The 15988-nt window shown below is 32.6% G+C and overlaps 1 protein-coding gene across 2 annotated transcripts; it reads right to left on the bottom strand.

Moving 5' to 3' along the window:
- Positions 1-5033: 5033 nt before the first annotated feature.
- On the bottom strand, positions 5034-13187 carry LOC129287253 (receptor-like protein 4). Of its 2 annotated transcripts, XM_054923450.1 has the most exons (11): positions 13051-13187; positions 12740-12974; positions 10760-11815; positions 10198-10257; positions 9910-10057; positions 8991-9062; positions 8727-8798; positions 7241-7312; positions 7059-7136; positions 6145-6326; positions 5034-5446 (listed from the first exon to the last, which is right to left on the bottom strand). In XM_054923450.1, exons 2-11 carry the CDS (start codon positions 12813-12815, stop codon positions 5313-5315), a joined length of 1950 nt encoding a protein of 649 aa, XP_054779425.1. In that variant the 5' UTR covers positions 12816-12974; positions 13051-13187; the 3' UTR covers positions 5034-5312. The 2 variants fall into 2 exon arrangements, with proteins under 2 accessions (XP_054779425.1, XP_054779426.1); XM_054923451.1 differs by lacking the exon at positions 10198-10257.
- Between the last annotated feature and the right edge of the window lie 2801 nt (positions 13188-15988).

Below are 15988 nucleotides of genomic sequence, written 5' to 3'. Positions count from 1 at the left end.
TCACCTGCATATTGCACACAAACAATTTGAAATTACTATAAGAAGAAAAAATGCTGATGATCTTTCTTTTTTTCCCTTTCACCACCTTCAATTCCTTGTATCAAGCATTAGACTGTAAGACTAACCTTGGCTATTACTACTGGTAGCGGTTTAGCATTCTCGTCATCTTCTCAACGGCCTATCATGAACTTGTACTTTTCTTCCGTTTTGAACTCATGCTCAGTATCATCCATGTCGTCTTCATTTTCATCTCCCTCAACTCTTGGGCTTCCTTTGCACAGCCAAAAAACGACTATTAAAAGCTAAATCAGGGGAAAAATTCACTTCCACTTTTTTTTTTTTTTTTTTGCTGTGTTCTTGTAAATTATGTACTTGTAATCAATATTAAGGAGTGTTAAAAATTCACATGTTCAGATGTTAATGCCTTTGATACGCTCGTATCTGGTCTGTCACTAGGGGCAAACTTGAGTGCCTTCCCTCCTTTCATGCTCATAGCATGGCCTGCAGACAAGGAAACCGCATTCCTTGCAGGCCACAAACAAATCTCCATCCACAGAATCACCACATGTCTCACAAGTGTGTTTGGATTAAACAATGGGTTACTGTGTAATTTTGTCTTTAAATTATTCTCAAAAAAACAATGTTGTCCTTAAACTACTTACCGCAACAATATTTCCTCTAAACTAATTAAATTAGAGCAATATTGCTTCTATCATTAAAAAATAATAAACATCCATTAATTATAGTTAGTGGGACTCATTTTTTATTATCGCTATCTAGTTAACGGACATTTATCATTTTTTAACGGTAAGGATAACATTGCTTCTCTTTAATTACTTTAAAGGGAATATTGCTACGATGAGTAATTTAAGAATAATATTGTTCTTTTGAGGATAATTTAAAAGTAAAATTACACTTTAACCCTTAAAAAATTTTCATATGAGATTAGAATGAATTGAAACTTGTAAATAAAAGTTAGGATGAAAATATGTGACTCTAACATAATTAATGTTTGGATATCTTTTTGGGTTAAAGAATAACTTTGCTCCCCAAGTTTTTTTTTTTAAGTCACTATTTGTATCCTAAAATATTTAAAAGCACGATCCCATCCAACCATTTTTAAATATCAGTTTCTCTCTAATCTACCAGACTCTTGGGTCTCTCTTCCCTAATGTGTTTTAGAAGAAGGTATTCATCGAATCATGGCTTCTAGTGGTCCTTATTTGAATCTCGGTGACAATGCACTTTTGCGGGATACAGAGCTTAAAGCCTCAAAGGGCGTATGATTTAGCTTCTGCGCAAACCTTCTTTACGTATCTTGTGAGTGTTCATGTCATGTCCCTGTTGTCGGATCTGGGTTGTTGAATTTTGGTTCTGGTTTTTCTAGTTTTTCTGGATAATTTTCTTTGATTTTTTTTTTTTTCCGGATGTTTGGGTTTGAGCCATCAATTTCTGGAATGCTGTAATTACTGGGTTAATCTTTACCTCTTGGTTCTTTGTTAATGCTGTCAAAATCGTTGGTGCTTTAAGTTGCTTCAGGTTTGTTGGTTCTTCACTTCCTCCAGATGAGAAGATGAAGATTGAAACGAAGATGAGAATGATTCTTGTTTCTAAAATCTTTTTTTTTTTTTTTTGACGCATGCTTCAGATGAGAAGAAGATTGAATAATATGATATTCAATTTAGATGAGAATGAAGAAGACCAGAGAAGAAGGCTGAGCACGTGGCAATTTGTCACAATTTCTCTAGCTTACATGACATTAATGTGTGGGACTGAATCTGTTAACATATGGTTAAGTTGTATCATTTTAAAAAGTTGTCACGATAATATTATATCATTAAATATTTTAACATATTAATTCTGCCTTTCAAAAAAAAGTTGAAAGGCAAATTTGTACTTCATTTTTTTAAAATCAGTTAAATAAATTAAAATTTATTTAAATAATTTAATTTAAAAATCAGTTTAGATGAATAACAACAACAACAAAATCTAAATCTTATGATATATATTTTTGTGATTAATTTGGTTTTTTATAAAAATGCTAAACTTTGAATTAAATTTTTTTAAAAAAATATTAAATTTTGAAAATTTAGAATAAATTGATAAATCATAGAAAATTTAAATGATTATAAATTAAAAAAAGTGACGAATAAAATAGCAAAAGACTATTGATAAAATTCATGTAGTGCGAATCATAAGTTTTAAATTTATAGACGTTTTTACTAATTTGTTATTGTTGTTGTGTAGCATTAAAAAAAAAAAATCAAAACAGTAAATAATATTCCCGCCAAAATATTCTCAACGCGCGCTTGCAACGTGATACTATATCGCGTTAATCATGCTCTCAGCCACTGACACTGTTCAGATCCCTGCACCTGCGCCCGACCGAAGCTATCTCCAAAGCTCATTTAAGTTGGAAAAATTGTAATTTTAAGTTTAATTTTTTTAAAAAAATATTAATTAGTTACATATATATATATATATATATATATAAAAGAAAACACATATCCATTTTTGTTATTATGCACTTTAATTATTTTTAAAATTAAATCATTCAAACAAATTTTAATTTATTTCACTAACTTTTAAAAAAAAGTATTTAAATATAAATCACATTAAATTCATAGATTTTTCTTTTATTATTAATTTGCTAACCTCAATTCAAAAAATAAAGGTATCCTAAACATAATCACATTATAGTTACAAATTTTTTTCCCTAACATTAGTTTGTCAACCCTAGTTGATTCCTAACCTTAATTATAAATTTTTGAAAAAACATAATATTTGGTCTCTATAGTTTTATTAGAATTTTCTTTTTGTTCACATAATTTTTTTAGTTTTTTCAGTCCCTATAGAAACTAAAACTACTAAAAAATAGAAATTATAGAAATCTGAAAAATAAAAGTTACACAATCTTTTTAAAACTATGAGAATTGAATATATTGAAAAAACTGCAGGAATTAAAAATAAAACTCAATGAAATTATAAAGATCAAAGATCATACTTTTTTAATTTTTTAAATTCAAGCACACAATTATTTAACTTCAGCTTAAATGAGCATTCTCTACCAAAAAGCTCTTCTGAATCATTTTTATCTAAACAAGATTTAAGATTTTCTAATGAGCTTTCAACACCCTAACTGAAGTTTGGGTGAGGGTTTATCCAAACATGCCTAGTAGTAGTCTTGTTTGGCACCCTCCATCGCTTGATTTGTTAGAGTAGGCATGGACGGTTCAGTCATGGCAGATTTGTACTGCGACACGTGGAAGTGTGATAAAAGATACTCAATGCAAAGTAATTCGACTTTTGGCTTTTGATGGAAGTTGTGGAATTTTCCTACAGCCATTGCGGAACCACTTACTCGGAATCAAACTTGGTTTGGAATTCTGCTGGTGCCATAGTTTCAACAACGTTAAGGTTTTTAGTGACTTTGCTGTAGCGATAAACATTATCACAAGGGACCAAAACTTCAACCGTCTGTTTCAAGACATGATAGAGGAGACAAGAAGCTTATTGAGCAGGCGCTGGAATGTCCCTGTTAGTTTCATGTTTGAGATGTCAACTGTATAGCCAACTCTTCAGCTAGGAAATTTTCATAATTTAGTGAATGATTTGTACATCTATGATATTAAAAAAAAAGCCACCCTTTATTTAAATTTGTTAGGTTGTCCATGAAATTTTAAGTTAAAATGTGATTTTTTTTATTATTATTTTTATCTTCTTCCACCCGATTCCTATGCAATGATATGTGATAAAAGATTCTGTTCTGCTGCTTTTCTTGGACTTGTTTCTGAGTTAATAATATTATTAACATTTTTCCTTTAACAAAAAAACAAATAGTCTTGTTTGGTTATTTTATTCTTTACTTGCATTCGTCTTGATTAATATATTTACAATTATACCATGTCGTCTTGCTATTAGATCTGTATAGGATACTCAGTTCCACCATTCTAGGTATAAAATTTGCCATTTAATAGCAAGTCACGATTAGACCTTGTCGTCTGATTGGAGAATCATATCTAAACACAATCAATCCATAGAAGCTACGCACTCCATAATTTTCTTTACATTTTCCCGAAAAAAGTGAACTCAACTTCGAAAGATTAACAAGTTTAATGTCATCTAATTACAAGCCTTTTTTAGGTGAACTTTAACAATCACTTTGTCTAGCTTACCTATAATGATTATAGGGTGAGAGTCACATTGCATACCCAAAAATTTCGTCATTTCATTTGCAATTATCTTTGAAATTATTTTATTTCAGAAATTGCAAAGCCTTTTGTTTTTTAGGGGGAAAAAAACGGAGAACTTGCAAAGCCTTGTGTGATACAATCATGAACCCTTTTTAACTCTGAGGGAAGTCAACTTTCACGGCCATCACCAAATTAAAACTGGAACACTGGTTACTGCAAAGAGTTCATAAAAAAAAAAAAATGGATAGAGAAGTGGCCCGGAAGAGCGGAGGGGAGAGAGAGAGAGAGAGACTGGATAGACAAAAAAACCAATAAAATAGGACTCCTGAACAAACTTACAAATCGCCAACAGTGTCCCATGCATGCTGATAGAACAAACAAGAAAACCCATTTGAATCTGATGCTGTTAGTACTTCCATTCCATGCGAAAAAAAGTTCTTAAATATCGGTTTAACTGCACACCATACATGTACTCCTAAAATGCAGGGGATCCTTCTGGTACCAGGGAAAAAAAAAATGTAGGGAGACTTATTGATGTAACTTCGTTTTAATGGTTTTTCCCCCATAGATAAGAAATTAAATTTCAGTTCCTTTAGTTTAGTTATATTGCTTTCCTCTACATCAAATTATGAAGAACTGCACTGCCATAAGACAGATCCATAGTTGAAATAAACCCAGTGTGTTAGTTAATGTACAGCTCGGCCTATATAATGCAAATCCATATCTAAACTGAACGTTGATTCCTATACCGTAACTAATACTTTGTTTTACAACATCATCTAAAATATCCTTTGCCAATGTTAAAACATAGGAAGAAAAGCAAACAAGTTAACAGAGCAGTGCACAAAATTTTCTGATTTACATAGGGCACAGTGTGTGTTCTCAGCACTTTTAAACTATATGGGAATTCAGCGGGCTCAAGTCAAGAAACTATGGCTTAATAATCAAGAGAACAGAGTATACAAGACTTTTACCTAGATATATCAGATTATCTGCCACTCATGCCACCAACATAGGAGGGAGTTTCTTCGATTTGGGGAAAAAAAAAAAATCAAAAAATGAAGGGAGGAGATAGAGTAATGCTTGGACCCGATGGTGTATCAAAAAGATGAGATGACATCATGAAAGCAATACAGGGCCATTCTCAGCTGCGGTGTGGGCATTACCACGGTGGTGGTGGGGGTGGGGATGATGCTTTGTCAACTGGATGTCAGATAAATGCGTCCTTGCTTTTGCATAGGGAGCTGCCCTTGCTGCAAGAGGCATTCATGAGAACAAACTTGCATTCAAAATTAAGAAACACTGATATGGGTATATACGTATCAAATATGACAAGATGTAATACGTGAGATATGGCAATTTTAAAAATTTTGGAACACTGGCACAGATGTATGTTATATAAATTATATACATGTACATTCAATAAATTGATACATGAAAAAATAGATGATATCAAAAAATTGAGTCTTGTGTAAGTGTTTTAGATATAAAATAACTGTGAATGAGCTGCCAATCAAGTTATAAAACAAACAAAAAACAGAGTTTCTATTCAAAGCAAATGTGAATTTTCATCTCCATTCATATAGCTAAGCTTTTCTTAAAGTTCTTGAACCATTTTGGAACTCGTTAAGGTTATTTGCTTGGTTTGATCTCTTTCCATTGCTTGGAGTTCAAATTTTAAATTATGTCCAGAATTCAAAATTTTCACTTAAATTTGAATCCTTTTCTCAGTAAATTCTTTTATTCTCTCTCTCTGTTTTTTTTTTTTTTGGGGCGGGGGTTTCGCTTGTTCACCAGTAGAGGAAATTAGATGGTACTTGACATGCAAGACAACATTGATACCGTGATAAACCTTTAAATGGGGCGCCACAGTGATTTCAATAGTATGAAGACATCTATAGGGATACCAATTTGATTTGATGGTATAATGCACAAATGATGAACGTCTTACCTGCAATTTGTTTAGCTCGGAGAATATTTTGCCGCCTTTTCCACCAGCAAACTGAACAGGTAACAAGAAGTAGAAATGCAACACAAGAACCTAATCCAATGCCAACTTTAGCACCAGCAGAAAGGTGAGCTCCGCACGTGGGTAATCCAGGTATACCACACAGACCCGGATTGTCAGTGAAACTGCAGAATTCGCAAGCATTGCACACAGATTTAGCAACACTTATAACCCAGCAAAGAAAGGATAATTAGACAAATGGCACAGGCATATGATATATCCTTTAATTGCGTTCATATTCTTTTAATTTAAAGCTTCTAAACCAGACAAATAGCCTGCTTGACCTGTGGAGAAGGAAAAAGTTGCTTGTATTTAGGAAATGCACTTGTGTTGCTTTTTTTTTCTTTTTTCCTTTTTTCGGTTTTCTGGCCAAGATATGAATCTGTTTTTAAAACCAAACGCTCTATTTCCTCTCTTACTCATTTTCTATAAGAATGAAACTTCTAATGCAGGTTTCACATATACTGGGATTTAGTCTGTACATTGTGATGTGATATAAATTTAAAACTTAACTATATAGTCATGATGGATGAAATTAAATTCCCGTTCAATGAGTATTACTTGCTACAGTCTTTTAAATATGTAATTTTTTTAAATTTGATAGAAAAAGGTGTATTTTTGGCATCAACAAATACTAACTTATGCATTTTGGAGAAACCAATACACATTTTTTACAATGAACTAACTTAACTAAATTTCTTTAACTTATGTAAATTATTTATCTAGCTCCTACATTTAGGACCGGAGGGAGTCCTACGTTACAACATTTTTGGAGAACTTTATTGTAAGAAAAATCAATTTTTTAAACATGCAAATTTAAAACATGTCAGACGGGCGCTAAATCATTGAATACATACTTAAAGCTAGCTCTATGCAAAAGCCTTCCTCCAAGTGCTGCTGGAACTCTTCCAGACAGGGAGTTTCCATTAAGATTCCTGCATGAACACATCTTAATTCAGGCTGAGATGCGTAAGACATCTTAATTCAGACTTCTCAGCTTATTCATCCCTCTGGTTTTTTACAGACTGGAGAAACTTACAATCTTTTTAAAGATGTCAACTGCCCAAGGCTTTCTGGAATTGATCCATTGAAGAGGTTGTAGGACAAGTCCCTGCACAGTACATCACATCCAAAGATGACATTGCGTGGCAGCTGAAGCCAAGACAAACCAATGATGGAATAAAATAAATTGTTCATTCATCAGTATTTAGAAAGTGAAGTCTTAACTTCAAGTTCTGGTCACTGAAATGAAAATTCGACAATTTCAAACCTTAATCGTATCTTGCAAAAGATTGCATAATATGCTGGCATATCTTGTTCCTTGGGTCTTGCTATAGATCCTTTGATTTCTTATTCCAGCTAAGGGTTGATTCTCATGACAGAAATTAAGACAGGATTGGGCTAGCATTAATCCATAACCCAACTTCTATGTGGAAAAAAATAATAAGGTAAATATGTATATGGATAAGTTAAATCCACCTAAATAAATATGCAAGATCTTTTCTCTCGGTAAATTCATACATAACTAAGAGGTTGGTGACCTAAGCAAACGTGAGGAACCTATCCTCAAAACTGACTTGGAAGAAGAGAAGAACCCCGCCTCTTAAGTACTTCATTAAATAATTGTGGTTCCCCCTTGGGGGAATCCCAATTATCGACACCGATAGATGTTTTTTACCTATTTACTCGGCAAAGAGAAAAGTGAAAAAGGCAATCATATCATGAGTAATAGAAGAGTGAACATGCATCTGGATAATGTCTGTAAACCACTAATACATTTTTGCTAAAATCATGGTTTCCTTTTCTTTTCTTTAACATAATAGCAAAGGCAAAGGAGAGGAAAATATAAATCTCCTCTGTGCGTATTAACAGCAGAAAACTTTTCAAGAGGTTGTGTTCAACTCTAGCCACTTTTCAGGAGACCTTCCTCAAAGGCTCAAACGAATGACAACTGACCGTCCAGTTGAATTTTAAAAAAAAAAATTCTAGATGGCCAGAACCAATAAACATTAACTATGAGCCAGCCACACACAAACAAGTGCATGAGCCACCAATAAGATCACTGTTCTCTTTAACCCCTTCCGACTATACAACCTTGGCTACTCAATTCCAAACAATTGCTAAAGTCAGCGATCAATCTCGTTCTCTTTCCCCAGTATCCTTAAATTCTATCATTCTATACATGAAAACCCATTTAACTTTATTTTCGTTAGTCCATTGATTGCACAATTAATTGTTTCCTATTTAAGATATGACTGGGTTCATTCTGTTTCTTTCCCTTGCTCCACTCCCAATCCCCCAATATCATGGACTACCACACATGTGACTAGAAAATGTACTTTATGGTAAACATAAAGACTAGCTTGCCAATTAATTATTGTACATTTCGTAGCTACTATGGTAGCACAAGCTGTGTACAGCTTTGTTTACAAGTACTACTCTAACTATTGAGAGTTGCTTACAGAAGCTAAAAGAACTTTAGATTTTTAAAAAAAAAAAAAAACAAGAAGAATAGGTGCACTTACAGCACTTCCAAACCGGTTATTGTTCCAAGTGAGGATGGAATAGCTCCACGAATGCTGTTTTCACTCAAATTCCTACAATGCATGAGTGAACCAACTCACAAACTTGAGAATTAGGTAAAGAGCCTTTTGCTCTCTTTTTCTTAAGAAATCAGTTCAAAATAGGGAAAATCAGAAGGTCAAACAAATTATTCAATACATCAATGCATTTATATAAACAATCACAATTATCCTTTTGAATTACTGAGTAAACTGTCAAGAACTCACAAGGTACGTAGATTTTGCAGTTTGGATATGTCATTCGGCAAGAAACCCTTCAGACCTTGATTGTTAAGATCACTGTCCATCAATAGATCAAGCACAGTAAACAACCAAGACATTGATATTGAAATATTCAATAAAGCAATCAACATTTACTTTCACAGAAAAATAAACAATCATTTTCAGCCTTTATTAAACGTAGGGCAGAGTTTTCAAGTTGGCTTCACATAAAAGCAGGGCGTCTGGTAATCTAAGCAAAGGGGAGGCTCAATGTGATAATTAGTTTCTCATATCCCCAGTTGATATCAGGAAATTTAGCAAAACTTGACACTGATTCACAATCCCAAAGGAGTGAAGAAAAACATGCTTGAAAATGTAAAACATATATTGGGCTACATTACTCTAATGATCCCAAGAGTTTAATGATACTAACAAGATTAAAAAATTATAAAATTATAGACCCAATTACAAACTTTAATTGTGTGCACAAATGTATATGGGAAAAGAATTAAAGTTTCCTAAACTTTTTAAACAGAAAGTAAGCAACTTCCTTCCTTTGAAAGTTCTGATGCTGGAGATGTGGTTTGAAATTTTTGTGCAAAGAGACATGAATAGAATGAAAAAATAAAAACTACTAAAATATTTAATGAGAGGTGACATTAATTATTACCATACATTCAGAGATCAAAATCCTTTAAAGTTGGTTGTCTAAAGTTATGTAAATTTGAGATAATATTAATCATTGATTAAATCAAGTGGCATAAAATTGTCACGTAATAAAGAATTAGAGATAATCTTTTTTATGAGTTACCAATTAATATTGTATTGAAATCACTCAATCTCTCAAGCAAAGTATTGTTTCTTTTATTAGGAAGCCGATCATGAAAGTTTGTTTAATTAACACACGAGGATAGTAAAAACCTACAGTCCATCAATGACCCATTTGCCAATACTTCTATTTAATTGGCAATTCACCCCAGTCCAAGGATGCTCTTGAGGAACACACGGATCACCATTCCACCCAAACCTGGACGGAAGTACCAAAGCCATCTTCAATGTTTGTAAAGCCCTAACTAGAGGAAAAGAAAAACCATCAACTTGCTAAAGCTTGCACATATACGGTTTAAAAGAATATATATTTGGTAGAATACAAATAGATAGCAGGTGAATAAATCAAGCAATATCAGAAAGGGAAACCAATACAAAATTATACTTCGTTTCTGATAGGTGGAAGCTTTGGAAACCACGGCAGAAATCAGAAAGGGAAAGAGACCTGACAAGCATAAAACCCATCTAAAAATAGCAAGTTATAGTTCCAGTATCGCTAATACACCAGTTCCTGTTGTCCTTTACGTATAGACAATAGACACATTAAAAGGCTCACTAGTGACGTGTTAATAAAAAGAAAAACAACAGCCACAAAGTTTGCATGAATAACATAAACTCTACGTATGAATGTGAATATTATGCTATTGCTCACTTGTCATGCCTGACACATCCAAATTGCATGTGGAGATTACAAAGCCATTCATGTTTTCAGCGAATTCAACCTAATTTTCCTTGATCAATAATGAATACCACACCATTTTAACAAAAAAACAACGCATACCATTATACGATTCATTTTCAAAAGAATTGTAACCTGAAAATGTAAACTGATTTCAGGCACTTAACCTATAGCCATCCACGTGATACCTTGAAATGCAAATAAAATGTTGAGATTATTCAATTCTTAATTTAGAAAAAAATGTAAAAGCCAGATTCAGCATAAGTACCTTCCTCTGATAAAGTTTTTGATTCGGGCATAATAATCTCAAATATCTCAATGGCACTGATTATGGCATCACTATCTCCTGTTGGCTGCAAGGTTATCGTTAAAGTCCTCCCATCAATAGAAACTGTTGTATTGAGAACAAGGGTGGTATAACGATCGCCACTCATATTTATAATGTCTACATCTTTGAGGACAACATGACCATTAATCAATATGTCGAACACTCTTTGCCCTGCAGCAGTCACTGAATTATCAATCTCCGCAAAATGTAAACAAATAGAGTAGTTTCTGTTGGGATCCACGTCCATTGTATATGTTAAATCAGGCTGACTATCGGTACTAACGAGCGCAGATTGATAAAGGGATTCTGGATAGAAGTTTGGTGGAAGTGAAGCCTCTTTGATCTTAGTTTCAACAGATCTGGGTTGGTCAGAACCCTGGCCAAAAGTTTGAATGTGTTGCCAAAATCTGTCCCCTCCCCAGGGATCCCCTCCGTAATCTATGTCAAATTTTGACTGTCCATAGCCACAACTCAGTCTTTTAACTGTTCTAAGCATTATCCCTTGACCCCTTTGCGGACCAAAATAATAAGCTTTTTCATCAATTTCAAGAATCTCAATTGAAAGGATTGCTGGATCTCCATGACCAGTGCTATGAAAACAGATAGAAACAGAACCGTCAGGAAGAAAGACAAGAGCTTCTGAAAATACTTGATCGTCCTCATTGGTCCAACCTGGTTTTAAAGAATGAGTTTGAGTGCCATCAATTGAGATATCAAAGAGTGGTTCGCTGATAACACTCTGCTGTATAACAATTCCAAAGAAGATCCTGATTGAGTAGTGCCCCTTTGGCACACCATTGATGTCGTAGCAATTTTGAGGACCTTGGGACAACGGGAAATAGCGGAGAGTTTTAAGCGGAGGGGTGATATAACTTGGACGTGTTCCATTAACGGATATTCCTCCAGTATATCCAAAGTCTTTACGCCAGCGGGTCTTTGTCGGCTTTGTTTGAGAATCCTGTTGAGCTCCACAGCTTATACGCATAGCAAATGGAGCTGCAATGATTTAGAAATGTCAGAATTTTTAACCCCTTTTTGCCGGGAAGGGAGGAGGGAACTGTATTTTAAAACACTAGATTGACTAAGAAAACAGCAACCATCTAATAGAAACTGCATCTTCACGGTGAAATTGGCATTACTAAGATTATCAATAAGAAATGAAATTGCATCTCTGACGCAATGTTAAATTACTTGCAACGGTCTGTGCGATGTTTGCTAGTATCAAGTGCACGATTAACTGGCGCAGTGAACTCACTGGCAACGGTCTGACGCAATGTTTGCTAGCACAGTGCACTCGTTATCACTTGGAATGCTGTTAAAAATGGCTTTCCCGACTGAATAAATAATCTCAGGGTTGACTATTTTATTTTCAAGATGAAAGTATTCTTTCAGCCATCCAAATTCCCTAATCAAGCTAAGTTCTTGAGGTTAATTGGATGATGTTGACTATTTATTTTCACTTGTGTTTTTGTGACTTTGCCGTTTCGAATATACAATCGAGCCTTAACTTTTTCAATGGTTTAAATTTTAAAACCAAAAAAGAAAAAAAGTTGCCCTGTTCACACCTTTCCCTTTTCCAACAGGGAATTCTCAGAAGCAAGACGGAATCAAATAGGCATTGTAATTCAAAATCTAACAAAACTGATAAAACATCAAATGTCAAGAAAGCTAAGCGAAGGCGGCAATTCATTTTCCCTTCCCAATTTTCCTCGAGCTTCATCACATTCATTACTCAACCACTCAAACTTTAATCCACATGCGCAAAGCAACAGAACGTGAATTCCATTACTGAATCAAAATCAAGCGTACAAAAAAACAACACACATTGCTCACCAACTCGATCGAATTCACAATGACGAGAAATTCAAACTAAAACATTCAAGTATCCACCCGAATATACATTATAAAACCGAAGCTCACCTCGTCCTGGACGAGAGAAACACAGAGTAAAACCCAAGCAGGAGATGATCATCCATATCAGAAGATATTTCCACATCGTGCTCTGTTCTTTGACTCTCTCTCTCCCTCCCCCCTCGATCGACTCCTTCTTTACACTCAGTCTCACATCATAGCTCCATTTTCGTCTGTAAAGCGAGAACGAGAGAATATGCAGAGACGTGCCTGCACTTTAGACGAGCAACTTTCTCCTGCACACCTGGAAATTTACTAGTCTTGAAAATCTTCTTCGGTTCTGTTGACTCTTTGAAGGAGCTAAGTGAGATTATACTAACCTACAACTGAGGCTTATCACGGATGGTGGAAGCTCGATCGGACGGTAGAGGTTGCGCCGACTTGGTGGGATCTTTATATTGTAAATGGGAAGGTGCAGTAGGTACTACTAATTAGGCTGGAGTAAGTGGCCATGGACATGCACTATATTGCGTTGGCATGTGGAAGTTGCTCCCCACTTCATGATTATTAAAGTGGCATGGCATGTAATTAATTTTTTTTAAACAAGTCGAGTATTAAATATCACTGAGTATTTAAATATTGATTATTATCTTGGGATTAATCGCTTCCATTTGATTAGAGGTAAAAATAAGTTAGAGCAAGTTAGGTTTTGAACAAATGGACCTGATCCTATATGATAAATAAAATATTTAAGCTTGACTTAAAATTTGTGTAAAATTTTTTTTCACCACTCATGCCTAAATCTATTTAAAGTCTAACCTGGCTTAAAAAGCTTACTTAAAAGTAAGTCTTTTAAATAGGCTTATATTTTAGTTTTGAATTCTCAAATATAATTTGAAACTATTATAATATACAATAGATAACCTGATTTATCAACTAGAAAGAATAATAATTGAGAATACTTACCAACTACAATATAAGATAATAATAAAGTAATAATATTAAGATTAATATATAAAGTCTAATATGATTGAAAATATAACTAGAAATAAGAAAAAGAATATATTAATCAAAAATCAAATGGTGCAACTGATATGTTTGTGATATATTACATAATATATACTCCCTCTGTACAAAAATATAAAACATTTTTAATCAAATCTTACTCCCCAATAAAATAGTTATTTGTTTTCAAACTAATATTATTTTTTCATATTTATCCCTATTTAATAGAGTGTTTTACTGTAAATAAATATAAAGTGATTTATTTATTAGAGGTACTTTTGAAAAAAAAAAGATAATGATTACATCTTAAAACACTAAAAATGCCTTTCATTTTTTAATATTTAATCCCTCAAAAAATACCTTATATTTTTTAACAAAGAGTGTGTGTGTGATATAAAGTGATTTATTTATTAGAGATACTTTTAAAAAAAAGATAATAATTACATCTTGAAACACTAAAAATGCTTTTCATTTTGTGTGTGTGTGTTGAATAAGCCAGTCTATTAAATTAAATAGGCTTAATTAAAAATCTAAATCTAACATGAGTTTATTTAATAAGTAGGCTAGACTAGGCATAAAATAAGTCAAACTGTAAGCTTCTAAGCTTCTAAAAGTCTGACCTATACCCTCTTTTATATTTGACCTAACTCATTAGTGGCATGTAATTAATTTTTATAAAAATATATTTTTTTAAAATTAAGGAACTTAAATAAAATCTTATATAAAGTTAAATGATTAAAAGTATACTTTAGCCTATGTTTTTTAAACAATTATACTCTAATCATTGTAATAATTATTTTAAAATTTAAATAATATGTAAATAATTTTTATTTCTCAAATTTTGAAGATATACTCACAAATATTTTGTACATGTAATTTTGTATAAGTCATGTGCAAGGGAAATATGCTTGCTTAAATTAGTTCTTGAATTCTATTTTATCTTAATATAATCTATGAATTTTAAATTATGCAAAAGAAGAGAGAATCTTTTGATGTATTGTATTCTGATTAGTGAAAATTCATTATCAAAACCTTATACCACATAATTTAATTTTAAATTAAATTAAAATAATTTTATGTAGTTTGAAGAAGGTACTAAACTAGTTAGATAATCATTCCTACCCACTCTCAACAAATCCCTTTTAGGGGGAAAAAAAAAGTTTATAACCTGGAAAGAACGAATGAAAGAATAAGTTTATAAATTTTATGCGTAATTATATAGTTTAGTTCCAAAATTCTTCTGTTGATGAATTCATTTGCACGGAAAATTCCATTACTGTTATAAATTTTAATATTTTCTCTTTTTTTTTAAAAAAAGTTTGTACAGGAAAAAATTAAAATTCCTATTATTCATTGGTTTTGAGGACTTTCCGATAGATCACTCATTTTAGTACTATTCTTATCCAAACACCCTTAATTGCAAAGTTTTGAAAAAATCAAGTGCATTAGGATTGGCATAATTAGAGTTGGTTTTCCTTCGTTGGTTTTCCTTCGCTGAGAGAAGCCTTCTTTGTCTTCTCAGCCTTCTTTGTCCTCTGCCTCTTTACTGAGATAGAGATAAATCTGAGCCATTCAGATTTAATTCAAAAGGTTTGGATTTAATATTTTTAATTTTTAACTTATATTTTTAAAATAAAAAATATATAAAAATTATAAATTTTTTTAATAAATATATTTATCAATTTGACAGTTTAGATTTAATATGGATGATCTAGATTTAATATTAAAAATTTAAATTAACTTTTTAGATATATTCTAGAAAGTACATATATATTATGAATAGAATAATAAATTTATTAAAAAATTAGTATTAAATTTAAATCATCCATATTAAATTTAGACTGTCATATTGATAAACAAATTTTATTAAAAAATTTTAGAAATTTTTATTTTAAAAATATAAATTAAAAATATTAAATTTAAATTATTTAAATTAAATTTAAATAGCTTAAATTTGCCAGAAGTAGAGGAGGGTTTTTTTCAATAGTGGGAAGCCGATCATCCAAGCACGCTTAATGGCTTTACATTATGACAATAAGAAACGTGACCATGATGACGGACTCAACCTTGAAAGTATCACGGATGATATCATGATCTAACGGTCCAAAATGGTCTGAGACATTTGACCTTTGTACTTTTGACTTTATTTTGAGCGGGAATGGTTGCGCAATCATCGGCACGCTAAGTGCCCGAAACTGTCCTCTCATTTTTCTACCATGTGGGGTCTAGGGTAGTCGCATCCGCATCATAATTGGTTGCATAATTTAAAAAATAATAATAATTTTGTGGTTGTTGTAATTTTAAAAATACATA

This window comes from Prosopis cineraria, unplaced genomic scaffold (assembly GCF_029017545.1).
Source record: "Prosopis cineraria cultivar Desert tree isolate PC_DT_omini unplaced genomic scaffold, ASM2901754v1 PC11, whole genome shotgun sequence".
In the NCBI taxonomy this organism is placed as follows: Eukaryota; Viridiplantae; Streptophyta; class Magnoliopsida; order Fabales; family Fabaceae; genus Prosopis; species Prosopis cineraria.
The sequence above is the reverse complement of the archived record's forward strand: the minus strand, read 5'-3'. Positions and strand labels throughout refer to the sequence as shown.